Source organism: Rhagoletis zephyria, unplaced genomic scaffold (genome assembly GCF_001687245.7).
Source record: "Rhagoletis zephyria isolate East Lansing unplaced genomic scaffold, Rhagoletis_zephyria_1.1 Rzeph_scaffold_15502, whole genome shotgun sequence".
NCBI classification, from domain to species: Eukaryota; Metazoa; Arthropoda; class Insecta; order Diptera; family Tephritidae; genus Rhagoletis; species Rhagoletis zephyria.
The window spans coordinates 1-12,925 of NW_016172569.1; the positions used below are offsets into that span (position 1 = coordinate 1).

At 35.2% G+C, this 12,925-nt stretch overlaps 2 protein-coding genes across 2 annotated transcripts; both read right to left on the minus strand.

Annotated features, from left to right (window-relative positions):
* Positions 1–6: 6 nt before the first annotated feature.
* On the minus strand, positions 7–4,965 carry LOC108379056 (putative inorganic phosphate cotransporter). The gene is made up of 3 exons (XM_017635374.1): positions 4,796–4,965; positions 1,259–1,395; positions 7–1,195 (listed from the first exon to the last, which is right to left on the minus strand). Exons 1-3 carry the CDS (start codon positions 4,830–4,832, stop codon positions 104–106), a joined length of 1,266 nt encoding a protein of 421 aa, XP_017490863.1. The 5' UTR covers positions 4,833–4,965; the 3' UTR covers positions 7–103.
* Positions 4,966–8,619: 3,654 nt separating this feature from the next.
* LOC108379055 (putative inorganic phosphate cotransporter) lies at positions 8,620–10,417 on the minus strand. The gene is made up of 4 exons (XM_017635373.1): positions 10,350–10,417; positions 10,114–10,250; positions 8,924–10,009; positions 8,620–8,850 (listed from the first exon to the last, which is right to left on the minus strand). The coding sequence occupies exons 1-4, from the start codon at positions 10,384–10,386 to the stop codon at positions 8,668–8,670; spliced, it is 1,443 nt and encodes a 480-aa protein (XP_017490862.1). The 5' UTR covers positions 10,387–10,417; the 3' UTR covers positions 8,620–8,667.
* Positions 10,418–12,925: the final 2,508 nt, after the last annotated feature.

Sequence of the window (12,925 nt, forward strand, 5' to 3'; positions counted from 1 at the left end):
CGCCTAAGGAGGTTAAATCACTACGTCTTTAAGAGCTTTCTTTTTAGATACAAATCTATAACCTCATCTCGATAACCTCGCCAAATGTTTCCCCATTTCAAGCTCATACACTTACCGTATCAGTGACGATGAACCCTACAAGTAAGGGTGCTATAACGGCAATGAAATTCGCACTACAGTTGGCCACACCCATTAGAATGCCAGCGAATTTGGGTGACAAATCAATGTGATTGGTGAGGAAACCCAAATATGCTGCCGAATTCGTGCCAATTGTGATGACGAGTAGGCCAAGCGCCAAACTGCTTTGACCTTCGCGCATGTAACCGAGTAGTATGAGTGGCACTACCGGCACCCAGAAACCGATGGTGTTGAAAAGTTTACGACTCGTATGTATGGTGATGTATTCTCGCTTTATAAGATAGTTATTCAACGCACAAAAGACGAAAGTCAAAAACATATTAACGAGATAAGGCAATGCCGACATAAGCGCATTACTCTTGATATCCTGCCCGAGAATATTTTTCATATACGAGGGTATTTGTATGAGCAGTGTCCAAAATCCCCATCCAAATGAGGTTTGCGCCACCAATATAACTAAGAAGGGCACAGAAGTCAATATCTTTAGCCATGGTGTCTTTGTGTGTGCGGTCTCCTCTTCTGGTTTCGCCGATGTCACCAAAGCAGATTCGATATATAGTCTCTCATAATCTGTTATCCATTTGTGTTCACTCGGCGAACTAGCGCCAACGATGTACCATACAATAGCCCAAAGTAGACTAACCAAACCCGATATATAGAAAATACCAGGCCAACCGAAAGAGGATGAGGCAATGGCACCACTCACGGCCATTATAACAACGCTGCCGAATTGTACGCCCGTATAGCAGAAGGTGCCAATTGAACCGCGTTCATCGGGTGGCACCCACTTGGCGAGGATCGTGTGTGTTGAGGGAAAAATGCAACCCTGTACGAGACCTTGCGTAAGACGTAATGCAAAAACTAATTTCCAATCGCCGATGCGTGCGCTAAGTGGTGTTAGTATTGCCAAAAAGCTGCTGACGGTCACGCTTACCAGCAACATAATTTTGCCACCATATTTGTGTGCCAGTTGACCGCCGGGTATTTGGGTAATGAAATAGCCCCAGAAGAAGCTACTGAGTAGGTATGATTTCGTTTGCTCTGACCAATTGTATTCCTAGGAAAGGGAGAATTTTTTGTTTGATTAGTTTGTAGCTTTGAAATCAGTTGCGGCTTTTACCTCGAAATCCGGATTTGTTGAATTACGGTCCATCATCGCCACAATTGCCATCGAAAAATTAACGCGGTGTGTAAAGGCGACAGTAAGGCCAAGGAAAACCATGAAACACTGGACATGTCGGGCACCAAAAAAGGAATCTGCGTGTCGAAAAAATTAAAAAAAAGTTGGTTGAAAAAATAGATCGACTATCTAAGAGCGTTCAGTTGTAAAGTTCGCTTCTTGTGAAATCTCATAATTTAATATTGGAAGGAAGATAAATTAAAAAATCATAGTTTCCAAAAGTACTTAAGGTACTTGTTGAACTGAAACTTCTTCTCTATCAGTTGGGTATAAATGCAAACGTCCATGTAAAGAAAAAGCGACAGAAGAATGGTGGCGCTTAAGAATAACATTAAGATTAGGACTAATATTAAGATTTGGATTATTATTAAGACTAAGATTAAAATTGAGATTAAGATTTAGATTAATATAAAGATTGAGATTAAGATTAAGATTAAAATTAAGACTAAGACTAACATTGAGATTGACTAATATCAAAATTTGGATTAAATTAAGATTAAGATTAATATAAAAAGTAAGTTAAGATTAAGACTAAGATCAAAATTAAGACAAAGATTAATATCAAGATTAATATTAAGATTAAACTTAAGACTTAGATTAAAAATTAAATTAAAAGTAAGACTAGCTTATGATTAATGTTAAAATTAAGATTAAGACTAAAGTTAAGAATGAGCTTAAAATTAAGATTAAGATAAAGATCAGAACAAAGATTAATATCATGATTAAAAATTAACATTAAGATTAAGATTAAGATTAAGATTCCAATTAAGATTAAGATGAAGATTATAAGTAGATTAAAAACAAGAGTAAGATTAAGATTAACATTAAGATTAGGATTAAATTAAGATTTAGATTACGATTAAGTTTAAGATTATTTAGGGATAAGATTAAGATAAATTTAAGACTCAGATAATTGTTTATTAAAATGCTGGAAAATACTCATAGAATGGGGTGAGCTATAGGTGTAATAAGAAGAAGAAAATTCACTTCAGTCACGCGTGCAAAGTCAAATTCGCTAAGTCCAAGAAAGGTACAGAAAATTAAATAAGGCCAAAATCATACGAAATCTTGGAATGAGTCTTGAATTCTTCCGCTTCGAATGGAGTTTGCAAAAAATACGCAAAGTGTTTTATTCCAATTTATGCAAAATACTTGACGAAAATGGCTATAAGAAGTTGTTTTTCTCCTGTGTAGAATCTATAAAAAATAGACTTAGCAATTTTTCACTTTAAGCCAGCGATATGATTATGAGAAGTCGATGTAGCCATACAAGTTCCGAGGCCCATATGGATAGATATAAATGTCTGGTAGCGAAGCAGCTATGGATGTGCTGACAGGTAACATCATTCGAAAATGGCAAGCGCGGAATTTCGGGTTGCCAAAAAATTACTCAATTTCGAGTGATTTTGGCCTGGCTTTCCGTATGAATGATTTTCGATTTAGCGCCGCTGATATCTTAGATTTATGCCAATAAGCCGAAATCAATCGATTTCTCTAACTCTTTGTGTACCGCGGAAAAAACTGGCATTACCTAACGTTCAATACCAATTATTAAAAAAAATTTATAAAATTTTATGTGATCAAAAAAGTATAGACTTATATCGACTGCCGACCTATATCGACTATCGACCTATCTCGACAGCCAGTTCGAAAATGCCCTATCTCAAATAACTTTTGAAGAACATCCTATTTCAGAATTTGGTTGAGGAACGGCCTTTTTCATAATTCGATGAAAAAAGGTCCTATATCAGCATATTTTCAATACATTTTGAAGTTTTTTAGATAGGGCGTTTTCGAATTGGCTGCCGGATAGGTCGATCTTTCACTCAGCAGTCGATATGAAAAAATGCGAAGGAAAGGAGTTACACAGTTCAAAAGCATTAGGTATTTATATGGGAAGACAATAAAATCTTATTCGCGTTCATTGGACACAGCCGGTCGACAAAGGATTAAAGCAGGCATGGGTAGCGCTGGCAGAACTCCGTAAACAATTGCTACACACACTTCGCAATATATGTCAGTGTGAGTGTACCCGCAACCATGGGCGTAGCCAGGTAGGGGCAGGGGGGTGCTCGAGCCCCCCCTAACTTTCAAATTTTCCTTGTATATATATAAAGTAGTGCCCTGAAGTAACCACTTAGCAATGCCACAAGTTCTCTAAAGTCCCACAGGCTCAATGAAAGAAAATACACTGCTAAACCTACTAGGATTGAGAGTAACATGGGTTTTGCCCACCTGAAGCCCCCTCCGAGCCTTCCAGTTATTCCTGAGCGAAATACTTATCCAGTTCCTGACGGTGCCTTCCACGACCGATTGTGGCAGTGCTTTAACTGGTTGCGGGCCTAAGAATACCTGAGCTCGTTTTAGTCAAGTGGTCAGATATCTTAGTAACGGGTACTCCCGAATAACGTGGCACTCAGGGTAGGACAAGTGCCTTATTTTTTCCAAAATGATTCTGTCGGGACTTGTATTTCCGAACTAGTTAGAAAGTATTAGAGCGCTGACAAATGCCGTTTAGCTTTTAACGCAGACACGCAAACTAATTCCACCCTACTAATTTTCGGACACGCAATCCATGACCTTTGTTATTGTAAATACCTTGGCTTGTAGTCTTCTTCTTCTGCTTCTTGATTGCCGTTGGAGCCGCTTTAGAAATCTGTGCCAACCGACGTCAATTGGAAATAAAGAGTAAAGCCAAGTCCCTCTTCACCTGGTCTATTCATCGCAGAGGAGGACTTACCATTTCCTGCCCCAGTTGTTGTAGCGACTGCAATCGTTATTTGAAGTTTGGCAAGCACATTTTCTATACTATTGGTTGGGAGTCTGCTCCACCACACCACAGATAGCTGATAATGGGCATATAATAGAGGCGTAAATGCACAGGATTCCACTAAATGACAGTCTCTAAATTCTACCAAAGACATCGCCAGAACGCTGTTAAGCCTTTGAAGATCTTTTGTTCAAGGTGAGACTTCTATAAGAGTTTACCGTTTAGGAGTACACTCAAATGCTTTACTTCGAATGAAATCTGAATAGTGCCTCCTTCAAGGGTAGAGGTACTTGGGAACTTCTCATTCTATTGAAAAGAACAACGCTTGTTTTGATAGCAAATAACTAAGAAAGAAAGTCCTATAACGAGGCAGACCACATGAGCTACATAGGTCGGGGCTGCAAAGCTGGAAGCACATTGACCTTTATCTACCTGAATCCTAATGACAGAATCTACATAATGCCGTAAAGTACAGTTATATAGACATGCAATCTAGGGAAGAGTTGCCCAAAATGTACTCAATGTCTGGCGTAGTCCTGCCTAACAACTTTAGCGACAAAACCGACGTCAACTAGTTATCTTACATACAGCTTGATAAGACACTTTTGTTTCAAGTCAAATTTAAAATTTATCTGTACTTTTTATCAAAAATTTGGTCTTAATTATCCATATCCTTTTTTTTCTTTTTTTTGTCACACTTCACTAACCTTTTTTGCCACTTTCATACTTGGTACTTTTCTCCATTTCTAACGATTAAAATTTTTAAATTTCAAACAAGTGATTTATATTTTAACATTTGAACCAGCGACGAGTGCAAAAATGTTGCGTGCGATCACTTAGAGAAATGGAAAGCTTCTAAAATTTTGCACTTGTGGAAAGTTTAAAATAAATACTAACTATCATCTTCATCTGAAATGAAAGAAATAAACTGCATTCTTTGGTTTGTCACAAGGCTGCATTAACTTAAAAAGTCAAAAATTAAATTAACCTCTGCAAATTGTTAGAAATACTAAATGGTTAAAGAAACTTTTGACGCCATTCCCGAAACGCTGTGGAAGAAGTGGGTTATTTAAGTAACTTGGCAATTAAAAGTGTAATCCTATGTGTGTTTTCAATATTAATTAATTAAAGCAAATTATTCGATGTTATGATGATTTTACGGAAGACGAGCGCACACGCATATGGACACATACATTTACTTAAAATTTACTTTTTAATACGAATATAAATAAGTTCTACGTATATAAACGTAGTAAGTTGAGTTTAAGATTAACTTATATTTATGGTGCTGATTAACTCTTATCATCTTACCACACATACATATGTGTATGTATACATTTCGCATATACCATAAGTATGTATGTATGTAACTTATTCATATCTGTTCAACTTCTTAAGATTGATGGTGACAACCTATGGTGTCTAAGTATGTATTTACATATAAGTATATATGTTTGTTTACCAAAATATAATAGTGATGCTGTTTGTGAGTACATACATACATACATACATATACATACCGTTACTCACAAAATTGAGCGTACGGCTNTATGTATGTATGTAACTTATTCATATCTGTTCAACTTCTTAAGATTGATGGTGACAACCTATGGTGTCTAAGTATGTATTTACATATAAGTATATATGTTTGTTTACCAAAATATAATAGTGATGCTGTTTGTGAGTACATACATACATACATACATATACATACCGTTACTCACAAAATTGAGCGTACGGCTCTTTCTTGTTAATATTCGCAATGTTTTACATGCTAAAATCTTTTTGTTAATTTTGTATTAAAACATGGCTTATATTTTAGCAAACCCCATTTAAATCCAAGATTGAAACAGCGTACGAAAGTTCCAACAAAATCGCGAACTTTTTAAAACGAATTTCTAAAAAGAATTCAGGTATGCAATTTTATGGCCCATTAAATTTCAGTATAATAATGTGCAAATTTCAATTGAGAATTTTTTTGCTGACTATTCTACGCATTTTTTTTTTTATATGAAAAATTTTCAGAATTTTTTTTATGTCTGATGCTTTCCATTTGAAGACAACTGGTCAGGATTTGTATTTTCGATAAAAATGAAATATGCTGTTTATTGCTCCAAGTAAGGATACCCGTATTTTATCTTTTTTTGCTCGAAAAAAACTTTTGTCGGACATATAAGGTTTTTGGTTTTTTAGATAAAAATCGATATATGGGGATTCTTTTTTTACAATTTCCATAACTTTATTGAACTTTATTAATGNAATTTCAGTATAATAATGTGCAAATTTCAATTGAGAATTTTTTTGCTGACGCATTTTTTTTTTTCATAAGAAAAATTTTCCGAATTTTTTTTTTTATATCTGATACTTACCATTGCATTGTTTCTTGCTCCAAGTAATGACACCCGTATTTTATCTGTTTTTGCTCGAAAAAAACTTTTGTCGGACATATAAGGTTTTTGGTTTTTTTGATAAAAATCGATATATGGGGTTTCTTTTTTTACAATTTCCATAACTTTATTGAAAATTAATTGATTTCAACCATTCTTTCACTCAAGCGTTAGTTATTGTTGCCACTACTACTGTTGAAAATAGAATAGTAATATTATCAATTTTTGATTTTATTCATTTTTTATTTATTTTTATGAAAAATAATTAAAAAATTAAATTTTGCAAAAACCAAACTTTTTTTCTTTCATAATTTTTCACAGAAAAATAGGCACTCTAGGTATGCGTAAATTATTGTTGTTTTTCCACACCATTTTTTCACAAAAACGGCGTCAAGCTCAATAAAATTTTTGAATATAATTGTTATATAGGCCAAAAATAACAAAAACCAAATATTAAGCGGGGCAGTTCCAAACAAAGTGATGTTTTTTATCCCCCCCTTTTATATTTTTTTTATGGTGGTAAAAACGAAAAATCAAGAACAGCATTATACGACCCAAATAATAAGCCACCACTAAAAAAAAAAATATTTTTAATTATTGTACGCCGACTGGTTTTCTTTTGCGAACGGTATTTCTTTGATATTCGGGCAAATCTCCGGAACCGTGTGCTTTTGTGTCACTCACTTTTAAATTCATTTTATTAATGTAATATTACTTTTTATAAAAAGCTTGAGCCATTTTAATAACAAATGTGACGAGTTCTTGTAACTTATTTAATATTTTTTTTATTTTAATAATGTCCTTTTAATTTTTATGAAAAATCAAAGTAATTAAAATAAGAATTTTAACGTGTCATTTTGGGTATCCTTTGTACGTTTTTTGAGTATAAATTTTTCAGCGGACAACGGGGACATTTAAAAAGCATGGCATATATTTTTAGTAAATGTAATATTGGAAAATGTCTTCGGCGTTGAGAAAACTACATATGTGCTCCTCACAAGGAACTGTATCAAAAATAGACGCACTACGGCTACGTTTATAACAGTATAAACAAAGAAAATTGTGAAAATTAAATCGATTTCTAAAAAGATATTTTACCGCCTTAAGTAGTGTCGCAGACTTAAACGCAATCTATGTAATATTTTTTTTTTTAACTGTGGTGGCATATTCGCTGGAATGACCCATAATGAAGAATGAGCTAATACATTTTATAAAGTTAGGTGTATTGTTTGTTTTTTTTTTTTTAATAAAACTGCTAAGGAATTTGCATAAAACACGTTTACGTTATCGTAAATAAATTAAATCTTTGAGTAAATATTGAGTTAGATTTGGGTGTTGCTATCTTCATTTATTTTAAGAACTACAAACTGCACTTTTTGTATGGCGTATTAGAGAATGATTGTGCAGAAAAGTCACATACTAGTACATATGCATATTAGACTATTCAAAAAAACTTGTTTTACTAGCGCATACCCTCCCATTTTGTTTAGTTTTGTCTTAAAAACTATCCAATTAAAACTTTTATGTAGTTCCGACTACGGCTACCCGTATTACAGTACAAGACAAGGACAAGATTAGTTATAAACTTTTGTTTTCAATTATCCTTTTGGCACATGTCAAAAATATTCTTTAAAAATATTTCTAATTTTGAATGCATTTTGAGAATCCTGGTTTAATTTAAATCCTATAAAATATATAAGGATACGGAAGGATAAAAAGTGCAAAGGATGTTTCCTTTAATTAATTTTTTTCGATTTCCTTAGGAAAAATCCTGCCGTCTTATTAAAAATTGAAATATAAAAAAAATTTTTTCGCACTTCCAAAGTTTATTAAATCTGAAATATATCATTATTTTTTTGCTTAAAATTCTAGATTGTTTTATTTTTTACATTACCGCTTTAAGTACTTCATTTTTGTCAATAATCTATAAGGAGTGCGTTCTTCATATGACTTCAGGAGATGTAAATACAAGATGTGCGGTTTTGCCCCGAACAAAGTCCACTCTTCCTGTTTGGGCTAAATTTGGATTTAGTGCTCGCTATTCTCTCTAAAAAATGTCTAATCACTTCGTATTAAAAAATCTTCATTTAGAAAACGTGTTTTTTTTTTATATCTAGATAAATCTTAATGCTCTCCCACACGTAAGTGCCGCTTGTGTTCTGCCAAAAGTGATAAGAAAAAACACGCACAGATTAGATGTGATCTTTTTCGCTTACTACAACTTGAAATTTGATATGGTCACGCGTCACACGCCGCTTCACCGGTTGGTCCCATGATTGCAATTTCGTGCTACCTAGCGTTATGAAGAGCAAATTACCTACAAAATAATACAGAGCCATAATAATAAACACTAAGCGCCACTGAGTTGAGTTTGTCTGCAATGCAAACGGAGATATAAATTAGATATGCAAATATAGATAATTACAAAATCTTTTTGCACCCACTTACCGCATCCGTAACAACAATACCAACAACAAGTGGCGCTAATACGCTCATAACATTAGCTGCACAATTCGTTATGCCCATCAAAGTGCCGGCGAAATTCGGCGACAAATCAATGTGATTTACAAATGAACCCAAAAATGTTGCCGAATTTGCGCCAACAGCTATTGTCAGTAGAACTACGGCCAAATTCGCTTGACCGGCGTCAACGAAACCCAATGCAACAGCCGCCACCATAGGTAGCCACATACCGATCGTGTTGAATATTTTGCGACTAGCGTTGGTGCTGAGCACCTGTTTCGACACCAGCACTTGCGCCAAAGCACAAAATCCCAAGCCAAGCAGCAAATTTGCGGTGTAAGGTAACGCCGACAGCAATGCATTGCTTTTGATATCCTTGCCGAGTACGCTCTTCATATACGAAGGTATTTGTGTCATCAGCGTCCAATAGCCCCAATTGTAGGCGCAGCATGCGATGAGCAGCACCCAGAATGGCACCGATGTGAGAATGCGCAGCCAAGGCGTTGGCAACTTCGATGCCATCGCATCACTCTCACGCTTTGAAAGTGCCGCCAAAGCGGATTCAATGTAGTCCCTTTCGATTGAACTAATCAATTTGGATGCTCGTGGAGAATCAGCGCCCCACATGAGCCAAACAAAAGCCCAGAGCACACCGCAGCAACCGGACATATAGAAGATGCTCGGCCAGCCATAAGCCGAGGCAGCTAATGTACCGCTGATGGCTAGCATAATAATCGTGCCAAATTGTGAGCCGGAAAAGCATAGCGTAGCGAGCACACCACGTTCGGCTGGTGGCGCCCATTTGGCCAGCAGCGTATGTGTGGAGGGATAAATGACGCCTTGACAGAAACCCTGTAGAAAGCGTAGAGCACATATCAGTTGCCAATCGCCCAAACGCGCGCTAATCGGGGTAAATAGAGCGAGAACTCCCGACATGCCAATGCTAAAGAGCAGCATCACCTTGCCGCCAAACCGTTGCGATAGCTGACCACCAGGTATTTGCGTTAGGCAGTAACCCCAGAAGAAACTACTGAGCAGCAATGACTTCGTTTGCTCCGACCAGGCATACTCCTGCGGTGAAGAAGGTCCATTATTGGAACCATAAAAAATTGTAGTTGTGTAAAAAAGTTAAAGTAAACAAGAAGAAAAAAAACACATGCAAGCCGCACACTCACCGGAAAATCTGGATTTGTTGAATTGCGATCCATCATAGCCACAATGGCAACGGAGAGATTGGCGCGCATCATAAAAACCGTACACAGCCCAAAGAAAATCAGCATACTTTGTAGATGCCGCACGCCCAGTGAAGATTCTGCAAAGAAAAAAATAAAAAAATTAATCACGAGAGAGTGCTTTCAGGTAAGAGAAAAGACGCTGTTAAATAGCATCCTCCACTTATGAGAGTACTTACTTTCTCTCTCAGCTGTTGATAGATCATTTCGCACCATACTGGGTTTAAGGTTCTAATGCTGCCCGCACGCAAGTTTGTTTAAAACTGAATGCATTTTGTTGCATTACATTATCTGTTAGTTATCAGAAAACTTAAAGTCGCATTAAATTTTAATAAATCAAATTTAAAAAAAAAGTTACTGCCGCAAAATAAATTTAATAAAATGCTGTGATCTTAGATGAATGTAAGCAAACTTGTAATGGCTAAGCAAACTCACTCTATGTATGTATGCACATTAGACCGTCCCATCATACAAGCAAACAAAAAAGGTCCGCCGTACACCCCAGGGTCCAAAGAATTTTTGCAAGGAAATTTCGAATATTTTTTTTTTGCCGAACCTAGGGTTCTTCTTTTACATTTTTCGGTGACACCTATATTGGGTAATACCGTATTGGTTTTTGAAATAGTTACACTGGAAAAATCAAAATATTTCCTTAGCAGGAATGTACTGATTTCGTGCCAGCTTTAATTTAGTAATACTAGGATGGTACATTAGGGCGGTAGGAAGGGGTATTTTTAAAGTCCGATTGTAACTGATGAATATCTGACGAAGGATTTAAAAAGGCGGTTGGCCAATTTTTCTTCAAAACTACTTTGCAAAAAGAATTTATATTCGGGTTGTAAGGGGAAGTTTTTTCGGTACGCTCAAAATTACATATCGTTAGCTTTGAGTGAAAAGCTACTAAGTCCACTGAAAAAGTATATTTTACAAAAGAAGCAAGAGCAAAAAGAAAATGTATCGTTTCCTAAAAGATCGACCCACCTGTTTTATTCTAACCATTGCTATTCAGTGATACGCAAAAAAAATGTTCACCAAAGTTGTGGAATTCGGTTCGTTTGGAATAGTTACACGAAATCTTATAAAATGTTTTCCCAAAATAAGTGCTTAAAGAAACTTAGTTCGAAAAACTTTTATTTTCGAAAAATTTTGGCGTATTATGCATTCATATGTACATATGTATGTATGTACATTAGACTGCATCACTCCCCATACAAAAAAATGGGTACTGTGTTTCCATTGCAATTATAAAATCTATTTTATTTTAAGACTTCCAACAAAATATTTTGGGAAAATATTAAGATTTACGTGAGCTGAACCGATTTGAAAATACCTCAAAAAATTGAGTTTTTTAATGAATAAAAATTGATTCTTAAAAATTTGTTTGGAAAAAATTCCCTCAAACTAACGATTTAAGCATAAAAATATTCAAAAATCGTTTCAACGGAATCGTTATAATGAGATTTTTGATGCTGTTTTTTTTAACTTTTTTTCAAAGATTGATTTACGTATTCTACGTCAAAAACAAAAAACAATACATTTGTCAATGTTATTGTGGCTTGTTAACATTTTATTTTTAATATTTTTATTGAGCTTTGTACCACGATTGTTTATTAGGAAAAATTGAAAAAGCAACAAAGTCTAAGCGGTAGAAGTTATAGCACTATTTCGGAGATCACCACATCTCCTCATCAGACTTCCTTTTCCCTGCTGAAGTCTAGAAAAAAATAAGTCTGATGAGGAGATGTGATGATCTCCGAAATAGTGCTATAACTTCTACCGCTTAGACTTTGTTGCTTTTTCAATTTTTCCTAATAAACAATCGTGGTACAAAACTCAATAAAAATATTAAAAATACAGAAGACAATAATTTTCACATACCTAATTTAAGTGTTTAATTGCTTAAAATATAAAATGCTACACAGTTAATATAGTACATGCGTATATACATAAGTATATGTACATACATTTAGATACATATATGCATAAATGGAAATGATTTCTTATACAATTCACAACTAATCTGTGGGATCATTCCATGGCTGCACTTCGATCTCGCCAAAAATCAGGAATATTGTGTTACCCAATATGTATAAGAAGGATGCCAAAAAGAATACGATACGCCACTGTTCAACGGATTTCTGTAAAAGAAAAATACGTATACATATTTAACAGAATGCTAGATTAAAATGTTGTGTAACATTTAAGTCCTTGTCAGAATGCTATAATATGGTAATATAATAGTTTGCGATTCAAAGATTGATTTTGTAAAACTCATTGGTTTTATAACTACCAGACACCAGCAGCGAAACATTCATATACTTTGGTGATTTTGATCAAGACGCAAAAAATCAAAACGATAACATACCTAAGTAGTGATGAACCGAAGATAGTCTTCGAGCATTTCTAGCATATATTCTACCCGGATCACGCGCCTTTTTACAACGGAGAACGTAAATCATATGAGGAAATTTCAATGTTGAGATTGCTGCCTACTACTCCTTCACGCTTCACACGGGTCGGATCCCTAAACTATCGAAGCAAAATATAAAAATCAAAGTCATGCGTATTGAGCCAAAAAGTCATGGCTTACTTTTCAATACAATAGATAACTGTGATTCATATTTAGTTCTTTAACCCCTTTCACTAATAAAAACAAGTAAGAAAGTCTAAGTTCGGGCGGAGCCGAACATTAAATACCCGGCGCAAGTATTAAATATATGTTTTCCACCTTTCCGAAAGCTACCGCTACATGATA